The 15018-nt window shown below is 44.0% G+C and overlaps 1 protein-coding gene across 2 annotated transcripts; it reads left to right on the top strand.

Annotated features, from left to right (window-relative positions):
- On the top strand, positions 786–7930 carry LOC104699986 (clathrin interactor EPSIN 3-like; the record flags this gene model as incomplete). 2 transcript variants are annotated; one of them, XM_019227382.1, is given in 15 exon segments in its annotated part: positions 786–1013; positions 1661–1754; positions 1869–1920; positions 2173–2252; positions 2345–2423; positions 2526–2609; positions 2726–2871; positions 3081–3374; positions 3551–3592; positions 3697–3798; positions 3891–4051; positions 4237–4472; positions 4593–4983; positions 6054–7274; positions 7351–7930. In XM_019227382.1, coding segments are annotated over 14 exon segments (3503 nt in total), but the record flags the coding sequence as incomplete, so codon positions are not given.

Below are 15018 nucleotides of genomic sequence, written 5' to 3'. Positions count from 1 at the left end.
AAAAAAAAAAAAAAAAAAAGGAAGAGAAGAAGAAACCAACCATGGCAGCCGATTAATCGATCGAATTACAAATCGATCAGATAATTATATTTTTTTGAAAGATGTTGGGATTCGTATTTCGTGGGGGAGGAAGAAGAGAGTGATAAAACTTTGGAAGGAAGGCTAATAGAAGAATCTAGGGTTCTCTCTCTCTTTCTGTTGTTCGTGTTCGTGTAATAACAATAAGGTGAGGGAGAAACACGGTAGACGGAGGACCAACACGAAACAGGGGATTGATGCCCAAGGTAATTTTTTTAGTTTAGTCAATAGAAACTCAACACGTGATTTTTATGGGCTTGGGCTGTCAGATAAATTTGGCCCATCTACTACTGAGAGGGCCAACGTTGACCGTTGAAAATTTTAATAGTCCTCGGTTTAAATTGATTAGTATGAGTTTATTTATGGAAATTGTTTTGTTTTGTGTTTAAACTTGAAATATTGTTTTCTAATTAGTATGCAGAGTATATTTGCAAAAAAAAAAAAACCATGAAATTACAAATTGAGATAGGGAAGAAAGTGCATGTCTGTATAATAATCACGTTTTATATCGTATAATTCAAAATTCAATGAACAAGTATACTTGATTCAATCGTTAAATTCACTAAACCCAAAAAAAAAATTAAAAGTAAACAATCTTCTCTTCTCAATCTCTCATGATGTTAAAAAAGGAATGAACGATATTTAAAAAATCTCTGAAATATCTGCGTGTTAAATGCGCTGTCTTTATTTATTTATCCTTTATAATTTTTTTTTAATCTCAGCTTCCCAAATTTTGGGCTGCTATGACTATGATGGATGATTCATCATCCTCCTCTCTCTAACGCAGAAATTGAGAAACCCATCTCGCACAAGCTTTTCTCTTCTTCCTCTCCCCCCATATCTCTCTCTCTCTCTCTCTCTCGATTCCTTCTTCTTCCTTCTGTGCCAGCCTCACACAGATCCGCGATCCATTTTTCCCTTTTTCCAGCCAGCAGGTTCGATTGATTTTTGTTTGTTCGTCGTTGAGCATCAGATTCATCATGTTTGCGGTTATTGTGTTTTGATTTCCTTGTAGATCTGAGTTTATCGTTCTTAGATAACTTCAGCTCAATTTTGTCATTGGTTTCGTTTGATCGATTGCAAAATCTCCGAAATCACGCAATCAAAAATTTCAAATCATTATGTTTAGAAGCTGCATTTCTCAATGTTGTTCCTTCTTCCCATTTGAATCCGAATTGACTTTATTGATCATTTGTCGGTGGCTGTTCAATTTTGGAGATTTATTTATTTTTTGTTTGTCTCGCGGTGGATCTTTTCTTTCTATAGCCTTAGATGATGTACATTAGGTTGATCACATTCACAACATCGTTATGCTGATTTTTATTTTGTGATTTCTGTATATGTTTATGTGTTAAGGTTGCTTAATTTTAGTTCATTGTTTATTTAAGCTTCTTTTGTACTCATGTTTTGTGGTCTCCTACATTGGAATGTTTGCTGATTTCTTCTTGTGGGTTCATGTTTTCCAATTCTATCCAGTTTCAAACTACCCGATTTTTGTTTTCAGATGGCTCCTTCTTTTACCATTTTTGGTGATACGATGGTTCATTTTGACACTGAAAGCTCTCTTTTACATTGTGAACAGGTTTATAAAGTGCAGTTAGCGCATTCCCTATATAAAAAAGAACTGCTTCACTATTGGATATGAAGAAAGCATTTGGTCAAACTGTCAGAGACCTGTAAGGATTGGACTACTTTGAATTATATGTTTTATTTTGTTAATCCATGTGTGGATTATTTGTTTTTTCCTCATTCAAGTTGCCTTATAAATTCTTTCATCCTATTGATTGTAGCAAGAGAGGTGTCAACAAGAAAGTGCTTAAAGTACCTGGAATTGAACAGAAGGTAAACTTTTCTGTTTGCTTTTCTCTGTTTTTTTTTTTCTTTTTTCTTGATTAAGATGCTGTTTTTAGTTTTTCATGATTGAGTCAGTCAATTTTTTAATTTAAGTTTTGTGAAGGTTGGATTATATTACTAGAGAGGCTTATCTTTGGTTTGCACTTCTTGCCGGCTTCTATTAGGGAATTTTATATGAGATTTTCCATATATGCTTCACTTCGTTTGTCTCTCATATTTGCGCTTCTGTTTCTTGTTCAGGTTCTAGATGCTACCAGCAATGAGTCTTGGGGTCCGCATGGATCACTTCTTGCGGACATTGCGCATGCTTCGAGAAATTAGTAATTACAAAATACCTTTGTCATGTTCTCCTTTTCTGTAATATTATCATCTTATGCATGAATTATATGTATTTTTATTTTCTCTCATGCAGCCATGAATACCAGCTGACCATGGGAGTGTTATGGAAACGTCTTAGTGACACTGGAAAAAATTGGCGGCATGTCTATAAGGTAAAAGAAATATGAAGGCCTAGCTTGTTTTTGATATACTTGTGGTGCTTTGGTGGTGAATGAAACTAATCTCTACTGGGTTATTTCTTCTCTACTCTCCAGGCATTGACGGTCTTGGAGTACTTGGTAGGCCATGGATCGGAACGTATCATAGAAGAGATTAAAGAACGTGCATATCAAATTTCGGTAATGACTACATACGTAGTAGCAATTTATTTTGGATGTATTCAACAAGAGATTTTTTTGGTATCTCAGCTGTTGGTATTCTTACTGATGAAGTTTATCCCTTTTTCATGTGTCAGATATTATCCAGTTTTCAGTATATTGATTCCAGCGGTAAAGATCAAGGTAGCAATGTCAGGAAGAAGGCGCAGAGCCTTGTGGCGTTGGTAAATGACAAAGAAAGAATAGCGGAGGTCAGAGAGAAGGCTGCTGCCAACAGAGAAAAGTACGTCTGCTTCTTGTTTCTCCAATGGGTCAAATTTATGCACATTTTTTTGATTAAAATTGATGCCTAGGAAGGATCATAATTGCTATCTATGCTGCCTAGCATAGTCATGAATATGCAATCCTTCAGCATTATGAGCGTCTGTTTCTTAAAAACCTTTCCTCAGAGAGGCAACATATTTCCCAAAACCTGACATTTTCGTACAATAGGTATCATAACTCAACAGTAGGTGGGATGCATATGCCTTCAGGAGGATATGGAGACAAATATGATTACGAAGGCCGATATGGAGACAGAGATGAAGAACGAAGTAGTTATGGGAGAGAGAGAGAATATGGTTACAGGGATGATGATAAAAATAGTCGTGATGTAGATCGTTATTCTAAAGACTCTGAAGACCGAGATGGAAGAGATAGTAACAGGGATGATGAATACCATGGATCAAGAGGTAGGAGCTCAGACAGGGAACGACCAATTGAGGATGATGGCCAATCGTCATCAAGGTATATTGATTTAAATTTTTGATCCCTTTTTTTTGAACCGAAGAACTAGGGAAATCTTTTAGGTGATCAATCTAACAATACCTGGATGTGTAATAGCTTAAATTTCCTTGATGTTAAAAATCTTGTTCTGAGCACCATACCAGAAATTTGATGAAACATTTCTCTTCATCCTGTAGGGACAGTGGTGCACGAGCTGATGATCATTCTCAAGATGGGAGGTAATTTCCAGAGACGTACTAATTTTGGATAATTTTTCTAATTGTATTTGGCAGTGTGAAAAAAAAAATGTCAGTGCTTATCTCTTATTTTTGGAATTTGATAGAGGGGGGATGGAGAGGAAGTTTTCTGAACAAAATATTGGTGCTGCCCCACCTAGTTATGAAGAAGCTGTCAGTGAATCACGGAGCCCTGTATACAGTGAAAGGTGACAATTCTCTTCACTGAAAATTGAGAAGTACCTTTCTTTAGCTGTTCTGAATTCAAATGATGAAGCATTTTAAAATTTCTTGATTCAAGGGATGGTGGAGAGACACCACAAGTTGCTCCTCCTGCAGCTGCAGCTTCGCCTTCTGCTGAAAACAGCAGCGTGGACAACAAAACTGCTGGTTTTGTTAACGGATCATCTCCTCAGCATGTTGAGTCTTTTGATGAATTTGATCCACGAGGTTCAGTTTCAGGTACAGAGTTCTCCATGTTTGTAATTTTCTAGTTTACACTCCTTAGCAGCATAAGAATTCACTGTCATTGATAAATGATATTTAGAAAATGTTAAAGACTTAAAGTACGTTATTGCGACGTATGGGATTGTGTTCTGATCTGAGTGTTGTCATTGTATAACATAACTTCATGTTTTCTCCAGCAGCATCTGTACCTGCAGCTGGTGCTTCGGCTTCTGCACCTAGCCCATCAACAGTGGTTTCTACCTCTGCCATGCCTGCCCCAAATAATTCTGAAATGGATTTGCTTGGCTCTCTTTCAGATGTATTTTCACCGAACCCCTTGGCTATTGTAACATCTGATTCCACTTCTGTTGAAAACAATGGACAACCAAACACTGGTCCAGCTCCATCGTTTTCTACTTCTCAGTCATCACCTCAGGTATACTGGGCCTAACCAGTTATGTTTGACGTTTATTTAATGGTATTTATCTTGGGTATGTTACTGGGTTCAGCTGGAAACCCTACTCGATGCTGTCTTTATCCTTTGCCCTTTGTGCAGTCTTTTGATGATCCATTTGGTGAATCTCCTTTCAAAGCCATCACTTCTGCTGACATTGACCCAAGCCAACATCAGAATTTTGGAGCGCCTTTCCAGCCAACACCACCAACTTCAAATCCTGACAATGGGCATAGTTTTGGTTTTGGGGAAGCATTTACAGCTGTACCAAATCATGAACCTGGCGTTCAAAATATGCAAGCTCCACCGAACTCATCTGTCTTACCTCAAGAGCAGTTCGATACATCGGAGAGCGATATTCTTGCTGGCATTCTCCCGCCATCTGGACCGCCAGTTTCTCTGTCTCCTCAACCAAATTCAACAGTGCCAGCATCTCAGTTTCCTCCCAACAGTAACTCCTATGAAAGTTATCATCATCAGGCGGCACTTACAGATCCAAACATGCCAGGACAAACTCCGTTTGGTCAAGCTTCACAACACTATAACATGGTTTCCCATTCGCAAAATCATCCTGAAGGTATGCAATTCAACAATGGAGGCTTCACGCAACATCCAGGCTATGCAGGTTCAGCAAATTCTCAACCTCCACAGTATACTCCTGGTTTATCTCCACACCCAACAAGTGAGAGTTTTCCTCACCAACCAGGTTCTGCCACCTCATCAAGCTCGCAAGCTCCTTACGCTACTACATCCAATGCACCAGCTGGTCAGTTTGATGGTGGAAACTTTATGACACAGCAACCTTATGATGTGACACAGAAAGTTAATGGTGCCCCTTCTCATGTACCACATCGAACTCAATCTGGACCTGTTGCGGCATACGGGAATAACAACAATGTTGTTGGAGATATGCACCAACCTGGTTCTGCCCCCTCATCAAGCGCGCAAACTCCTTACGCTACTACATCCAATGCACCAGCTGGTCAGTTTGATGGTGGAAACTTTATGACACAGCAACCTTATGATGTGACACAGAAAGTTAATGGTGCCCCTTCTCATGTACCACATCGAACTCAATCTGGACCTGTTGCGGCATACGGGAATAACAACAATGTTGTTGGAGATATGCACCAACCTGGTTCTGCCCCCTCATCAAGCGCGCAAACTCCTTACCCTACTACACCCAATGCACCAGCTGGTCAGTTTGATGGTGGAAACTTTATGACACAGCAACCTTATGATGTGACACAGCAAGTTCATGGTGCCCCTTCTCATGTACCACATCGAACTCAATCTGGACCTGTTGCGGCGTACTGGAATAATAACAATGTCGTTGGAGATATGCACCAACCTGGTTCTGCCCCCTCATCAAGCTCGCAAACCCCTTACCCTATTACACCAAATGCACCAGCTGGTCAGTTTGATGGTGGAAACTTCATGACACAACAAGCTCATGGTGTCCCTTCCCATATACCACAACGAACTCAATCTGGACCTGTTGCGGTGNGTTTCCTCCCAACAGTAACTCCTATGAAAGTTATCATCATCAGGCGGCACTTACAGATCCAAACATGCCAGGACAAACTCCGTTTGGTCAAGCTTCACAACACTATAACATGGTTTCCCATTCGCAAAATCATCCTGAAGGTATGCAATTCAACAATGGAGGCTTCACGCAACATCCAGGCTATGCAGGTTCAGCAAATTCTCAACCTCCACAGTATACTCCTGGTTTATCTCCACACCCAACAAGTGAGAGTTTTCCTCACCAACCAGGTTCTGCCACCTCATCAAGCTCGCAAGCTCCTTACGCTACTACATCCAATGCACCAGCTGGTCAGTTTGATGGTGGAAACTTTATGACACAGCAACCTTATGATGTGACACAGAAAGTTAATGGTGCCCCTTCTCATGTACCACATCGAACTCAATCTGGACCTGTTGCGGCATACGGGAATAACAACAATGTTGTTGGAGATATGCACCAACCTGGTTCTGCCCCCTCATCAAGCGCGCAAACTCCTTACGCTACTACATCCAATGCACCAGCTGGTCAGTTTGATGGTGGAAACTTTATGACACAGCAACCTTATGATGTGACACAGAAAGTTAATGGTGCCCCTTCTCATGTACCACATCGAACTCAATCTGGACCTGTTGCGGCATACGGGAATAACAACAATGTTGTTGGAGATATGCACCAACCTGGTTCTGCCCCCTCATCAAGCGCGCAAACTCCTTACCCTACTACACCCAATGCACCAGCTGGTCAGTTTGATGGTGGAAACTTTATGACACAGCAACCTTATGATGTGACACAGCAAGTTCATGGTGCCCCTTCTCATGTACCACATCGAACTCAATCTGGACCTGTTGCGGCGTACTGGAATAATAACAATGTCGTTGGAGATATGCACCAACCTGGTTCTGCCCCCTCATCAAGCTCGCAAACCCCTTACCCTATTACACCAAATGCACCAGCTGGTCAGTTTGATGGTGGAAACTTCATGACACAACAAGCTCATGGTGTCCCTTCCCATATACCACAACGAACTCAATCTGGACCTGTTGCGGCGCACGGGAATAGTAACAATGTCGTTGGAGATATGTTTGCACCAGCTGGACTAAGTTCCTTGGAGACTTCAGCATCTCAACCATCTCTCACACCTTTAACAGGAGCAATTGAGATTGTTGTTCCTCAAAGTCAGAAAAAGTTTGAGCCAAAATCAACCATCTGGGCTGACACATTAAGCAGAGGGCTGGTTAACTTCAACATTTCTGGACGTAAGTCTTGTAATATACAGTCTCCTAATTCATAAAGCGTTTACGAAATTTCTGACGTCGTTTGTTGACTGTGCAGCCAAAACAAATCCATTGGCAGATATAGGAGTTGACTTTGAGGCGATCAACAGGAAAGAGAAACGACTAGAGAAACCAACTACTGCACAACAGCAAGTAACATCAACTATCAACATGGGTAAAGCCATGGGATCTGGTACTGGCTTAGGCCGTGCAGGTGCAGGTGCTATGAGACCTCCGACGAATTCAATGGTAGGCTCAAGCATGCCGACGGGCATGAATGCTGGTGGCTACGGAGGTATGAACCAAAACCATCCAATGGGAATACAGCAAAACCACCCAATGGGCATGAACCAACACTACCCCATGGGCATGAACCAAAACTACCCCATGGGCATGAATCAAAACCATTCCATGGGAATGAACCACAACCAGCCAATGGGAAACCAAAACTATCCCATGGGAATGGGGATGAACATGGGCGGATACGGTCAAGGCTATCCGATGCAACCACAACAAGGAATGGGCATGGCTCCTCCTGGTCCACCACAAGGCATGACCGGTGCCTACAATCCGATGATGGGTCAAGGCGGTTACAACCCTCAGCAGCAGCAACCTTATGGTGGAGGAGGTTACCACCGGTAAGATACGAGCCAATCATAGTTACCCTCATTTAATTCATCACGATAGTAAAAAAAGATCCAAGAACAGAACTCAATCATTGGACCTGGATTTGTAAATTTTTTGGTCGGTTCGGGTAAGTTGGGGGTTTGGTCAGTCATATTATTGGATTAATACCTCCGCTGTTTTTACAAAAGAAAAAAAATAATAATTCTCGACCGATTTGAGTTTTTGTTAGGAAATTTGTAATGGGTCTAGAGAGAGAGACATAGGCACAACCTTCACTCGGGTTACGCTAATATACATATGTATTTTTTGGTATTATACATCTTTTTCTGAAATACATTTTCCACTCACGTAACAATAAACAAGTCTTTCAATAGTTTATACTAGTTGGTTTAGTTTCGTGTTGGATATGGGTTTTACTCTGTCTTAACAGGCCTCCAATTTAGCCTATTACCGAATAGTCAACTTAATCCTTAGAATCGTTGACTGACCAGATCATCCTTATCGGACCGACAGAGTATCTAGAAGGTCCAATAAAAACGGACAGCCCATTAAACGACAGTCTGCAAAGAGGCAATCACCGACTTTGCCCTAAAGCGGTATCACATCGATCTTGAGGTATGAGGGTGAGACGTCCCATCAACTATAAATACCGAGGAACAGGCATGGAGAATGCATCAAGTAACCTAGAGCAGGAGTCTGGAAACAATCCGATTCTTGCACTAAGTTAAATAGTCGATTGGAGCATACATCATTCTGTAATTAGCCAGTCGGCTTAAAGCAGGATACCTTGTAAACTCAGTGATCTTTGACAATCTCAATAAAAGTCATCTGTTTCGCCCTCTTTAAATCATAATCTCGATCTAGCAGTATTAGTCTTTCAACATTTGGTGCGCATCCAGGGAAAGAAACAAGGAGAGCTTTTAAAGGAAGTCCAACATCAAAGAGTAGTACGTCTTCAAAATGAGAGAAGGGGAGACCACTGGGAGCGACGGCTACGTAGCGGACACGCCGGACCGCATTCAACAAGTCCAGGAAGAGCTCCCACAAATTCCACCAACCCGAGCCCCGACAACGCTAAACGGATCGTTAGGAGAGGGAACATGTGCCCTCGACGTAGGCGCACTAATGCGAAGCATACTCGAAATAATAGACGCCCAAGACAGAAAGACGGAGGAACGTTTCGCTTCACTCTCTAGCATCTGTGCCAAGTTACAAGAAAATGCCAGTCATCCGAAAGCAGTCAGAATGGCGAATTGGCCGAGCACAAAAGCCAGATAAAAGATGTCACAAGTAAGTTCCACCAGGCTACCAGTGCAGCGCCTGACGTCGACCACATGTTGGAAAAATCCCAGAAGACTCCGTTCACCGCACGAATTCGCCGAGTCATCGTTCGTCCGGATTGCAAGATCAAGCACCTACCCCCATACAAAGGAGACTCGGACCCAACCCATCATCTAACATCCTTTGAGATCGCAATTCACCGATGCGAATTCCCCCCGAAAGAACTCGATGCTGGAAAGTGCCAGCTGTTTATAGAAAACTTGAGTGGTGATGCCCTGGGCTGGTTTTCCTCCTTGCCACCCAACTCGATCGACAGTCTCCGCACGCTCTCGTTGACCTTTCTGAAACAATATTCGATCCTGGCTATCCCTACCGCGACAATCGCCGACCTCCACAATATCGAGCAAGGAGAACATGAATCATTGCGTAAATTCATGGAGAGGTTTAAAAAGATTCCCACGCAAGTAAATGCCCCCCATAGCGTCTCGCTCGCCGCTCTCCAAAGGGCCCTATGGTATGAATCAAAATTCCGCGAAGATCTTAAGCTGAACCCATTCCCTACCTTCCAAGATACCTTCCATCGAGCGGCAGTTCACATCGAAATGGAAGAGGAAAAAGTTGTCCTCGCTAAGAAGCATTCCTCCACTGGAGCCCAACTATCGACCGACAAGACAAAAGAGGTACACCACGAGCCTGTCAGCATCTCGACAAGGAGTACGTCGCAAATAGCAAGAAACGCGGCACAACATACCTCGTCAATGAAGCCCCACTGCCCCCGGTTGCAAGCTCGTCAGTTCCAATACCGACGATCCCACCAAAGGGCGCAAGAGAGGAGCCCGATCATAACCTCTACTGCGAGCTGCACGAATATACTGGCCACTCTACGCAATCCTGTAGACACTTGCAAAATGCCTTGCTTGGTAAATACCTTAACGGCGAGGTCACGGTTCAGTAACGCTAGTATAAAAGTAACGCTCCGCGAGGCCGTGGTAACGCATGTGGCCGCTTGGGACAGCAAGGTCGTCCAAATAACCGGCCTGCACCGAATAACCAGGCCAATCAAGTTGAGGCCGGCAATCAAGTAGGCGGCCTGGAGAATCTGCAAGCCGACGCATCCCCACCTCCGGCCCGTCGCAGAATTGATGTCATAATAGGAAGTTTACCATTCAATCCCGATTCACCTAGAGCTACACTTCCCGCCGATGATTTTGAACGAACAAAGAGCGCCTGGCTAGCTGGAAGCACGCCTATTTGACGGTCATATGCTCCAATCGCGTTCAGATAAGGAGACGCCGCTGGACTGCCTGATTCGACTACTGGACCCGTAGTCGTCGAGCTGAATATCGACAACTGCCTAGTCCCGGATGTCCTAGTTGACACGGGAAGTTCAGTGAACGACATTTTCAAGCCGAACGCACAAACCTTAACCGGTTTTGACGGGAGTTCCCTCACCTCCCTCGGTAAAATTGTGCTACCCATATACGTCGGTGGAACAGTCCACATGTTTGACGTCGCCATCATCGACAAACCAACACCCTACAATGTCATCCTTGGGACGCCATGGCTCCACCAGATGAAGGCCATCGTCTCAACTTATCACCAGTGCGTTAAATTCCCAACGGCGCTCGGCACTTATACCCTCTACGGCGACCCAACGGCGACTCAATGTCCACCGCGTCGTCCTGTCAACATGATCATGGGAGGCATGACAGCTTGTAGGGATTCCGTACGCTCTATCCGCAATTACGTAAAGGCTGACACGGCACCAGTATGGCCAGTCAAGGTACCGCCGTTTGTCCCGCCAATCACCTTCACATCGGACGACCTACTCGGCGTTAACTTCCCACACAATGACCCTCTCGTCATCGAGCTACACATCGGCGAAAGCGAAGTTACTAGGATCATTGACGACACAGGAAGCTCCGTCAATGTTATCTTCCGAGATGTCCTTGACAAAATGGAGGTCAATGACGGCGAAATCAAACCATCAATCCGACCTCTGACGGGCTTTGATGGAAATTATATGATGTCTTCTGGCACCATTAAATTGCCAATCTACATATCTGGCGTTGCATCATGGCATAAATTTGTAGTGGTCGACAAGCCGGTGGTCTACAACATCATTCTAGGATCCCCTTGGATCCACGATATGAAGGTCGTTCCGTCAATGTACCACCATTGCGTTAAATTTCCCTTGAATGGCCAAATATGCACAATTTAAGGACGACAAGACTTGTTTTATCATCGAGTGCAAGCTATGAAAAGCTGCTGACTTATAGCAATCAAAGAAGGCGCTGGATAAGTCACCGGCCCCCAGCTCAGAGGAAATTCGAAGGCACCACTTGCTCGACGAAATCAATATCGATGAGAGCGACCCGAACCGATGTGTTGGAATTAGTGCCAACCTCGACCCAACAATAAGACCGATGTGTTGATCCAATTCTTAAAAGACAACGCTTCCACCTTCGCTTGTTCCTTCGAAGATATGGTCGGGATAAGCATGGATGTCACAAGTCACGAGCTTAACGTCGACCCAACCTACAAACCAGTAAAGCAAAAGCGGCGCAAGCTTGGTCCTGAGCAGTCCAAAGCAGTAAACAACAAGGTCAAGAAACTACTCGCAGCTGGGTTGATCATGCAAGTTAAGTATCTCGAATGGCTAGCTAACCCAGTGGTAGTGAAAAAGAAAAACGGAAAGAACAGGGTGTGCATCGACTTCACCGATTTAAATAAAGCCTGCCCCAAGGATAACTACCCACTACCACGACAGGAAATGCGCTACTCTCCTTCATGGACGCCTTCTCAGGATATAACCACATTTTAATGCACACCGACGACCGCGATAAAACTGCCTTTATCACCGATCAAGGCACGTTTTGCTATAAAGTTATGTCGTATGGTTTAAAAAATGCCGGAGCCACCAACCAGCGCCTCGTCAATAAAATGTTCGCCAACCAGCTAGGGGTAACCATGGAAGTGTACATAGATGACATGCTGGTTAAATCCGTAAACACGAGCGATCACGTCGAACATCTGCGAAAATGTTTCCAAACATTGAACCAGTATAACATGAAGCTAAACCCGGCGAAATGTTCACTCGGCGTAACGTCCGGCGAGTTCCTAGGATATATCGTCACTAAAAGAGGAATAGAGGCAAACCCGAAACAAATCAAGGCTATACTTGATATGCCTTCGCCTAGGAACAAGCGGGAGGTCCAACAACTGACCGGCAGAATAGCGGCCCTCAACCGGTTCATCTCGCGGTCAACTGATAAAAGCCTGCCATTTTACCAACTGCTATGGTCGACGAATAAGGAGTATGAATGGACCACCGAGTGCGAACAGGCATTCCTCGAGCTGAAAACTTATTTGACCACCCCACCCATACTCTCGAAACCTGAAGAAGGAGAAAAGCTTTATCACTATATCGCCGTGTCCGGATCGTCAGTCAGCGGGGTACTAGTCAGGGAGGACCGAGGTGAACAAACCTGGAAAAAATAACCTACGCCGTGGTCATCTCGGCTCGCAAACTTAGGCCTTACTTCCAATCCCATACAATCGCAATCCTAACAAATCTGGTCGTATGGCAAAATGGGCGGTTGAATTAAGCGAGTACGACATCGAACACCTCGGCCGAACATGCATGAAGTCTCAAGTATTGGCAGACTTTATTGTCGAATTACTTCAATATTTCAACGAAGGGAAAACCCCAGCAGACAAGTGGCAAGCTTGGCGGCTCAAGAAAAAAGTGGCGCAATATGCAATAATAGAAGGGCGTCCGGCATATTGTTACACTGCATCTCGGCAGAAGAGGCCCACCGAGTAATGCATGAAACGCACGAAAGGGCCGGCGGAAACCACTCAGGTGGGCATGCTCTAGCACTCAAGATCAAAAAGCATGGAATATACTGGCCAACTATGGTTAACGATTGCGAGCAATTTGCCGTCAAATGCGAGAAGTGTCAGAGGCATGCGTCAGATATACATGCCCCAGCAGAATTACTCTCCACCACCACGGCGCCATACCCGTTCATGAGATGGGTGATGGATATTGTCGGACCGCTTCCTGTCTCGCACGGCAAGAAATTCTTCCTCATACTGACGGATTACTTCACCAAGTGGGTCGAGGCAGAATCTTATAAGAAATTTCAAGCTAACGAGGTCCAGAATTTTGTCTGGAAAAATATAATATGTCGGCACGGGCTACCTTATGAAATCGTTACAGATAACAGATCGCAATTCATCTCCAAGAAATTCGACGACTTCTGTGCCAGCTGGCGCATCCGCCTTAGCAAGTCAACCCCGAGATACCCCCAAGGTAACGACCAAGCGGAAGCCACTAACAAGACGATCATAAACGGCTTAAAGAAGCGACTCGAAGAAAAGAAAGGACTTTGGGCCGACGAGCTAGATGGTGTTCTGTGGTCCCACCAAACAACCCCGCGAAGAGCGTCTGGACAGACCCCGTTCTCACTAGCATATGGCTTAGAAGCAGTTGCACCAGCCGAAGTCAGCGTCGACGGTTTACGTCAAACCCTGCTAGTCAAAAATCTAAAGTTAAACGAAGAAATGTTTTACGATAGCCTAGACAAGATCGAAGCCTTACTCCGAATTCAGAACTACCAGCAAGCAACAGCTCGCCACTATAACAAAAAGGTCAATCTGCGATCTTTCGAAGAAGGAGATCTCGTGTTACGCAAGGTATTTGAGAACACCGCCGAACTCAACGCAGAGAAGCTCGACGCAAAATGGGAAGGCCCATACCAAGTGTCCATAGTCGTCCGCCCAGGAGTCTGCGAGTTAATGACTATGTCCGGAGAAGTAATTCCGAGATCTTGGAATGCCGGTAACCTTAAGCGTTATTTCTATTATAAAAAAAAAAATCTGCTATTTTATGTAATTTGAACTACAATCGGCTTGATCCTTTTTTTTTATAAAAAGGTACGTAGGCAACCTGGAAAGGTGCAGCCACTACTTATAAAATCTCTTTGCAAAGTTACTTTGGTATTCCTTTTATTAAGCATACTGCCTTACAAAGTTTAATAAGCGTCATAGCACAAAAATGCCCCCCCCCTTAACAAAAAAAACAAGGTCGGCAATTTGGCCAGTTGCAACACTCCATGCAAAGTGTAGGTAAAAGTCGGGCTCCAAGCAATGTCCGCAAATAATCCGTGGTCGACGAGCAAAGTAAGCCACCACCCGCGTGCAATCCCTTCGATCTATGGCAAGGAATAAGCCGGGCTTCAATACGCGAATTCAACGCTTCCCGCTCCTGAAATTTAACATCAACCCCCTGCAAAAGCAAACTACAAGCAAAAAGCATATGGTTCCGAACAGAGTCATTCGGCTCAACACAATAAGTTGAGAGACGTCTCACAGTCGAAAACAGCCAAACAAAAAAAAAGAAACAACAAAACATAGCATATCATATCTTAAAACAAAACCCGCCGACGGGGTGCAATGTTAAGCAAAAAAAAAAAAGAAGAAAAGCATAATATGCCCAATAACAAGTCAAGGGCCCCCAAAAAAAAAAGAGTTAGCAACCCTACATACGGGCGCACAAACTAGTTCAGTTCATAAAAGGTAAACAACATGCCGAGCGTTTTCAGCGACCCCCACGACTCTCACGGCTAAGAGCACGAACTCGATCGCGATGCCAAAAAGGCATCATGCGGAATTTTCCGAACCCGAATCGCTCCAAATCTTCCGGCCGAGTCTCCAGCTTCCTCATCCCCATCTCGAGATCCATTATCTGCCTAACCAGAAACTCATGCTGACGACGATAGGCACGGTGTTGAATCTCAATCTACAAAAAGGG

The sequence above is a fragment of the Camelina sativa genome, chromosome 7 (assembly GCF_000633955.1).
Source record: "Camelina sativa cultivar DH55 chromosome 7, Cs, whole genome shotgun sequence".
In the NCBI taxonomy this organism is placed as follows: Eukaryota; Viridiplantae; Streptophyta; class Magnoliopsida; order Brassicales; family Brassicaceae; genus Camelina; species Camelina sativa.
Note: the sequence above shows the minus strand (reverse complement) of the source record. Positions and strands in the feature narration are given on the sequence as shown.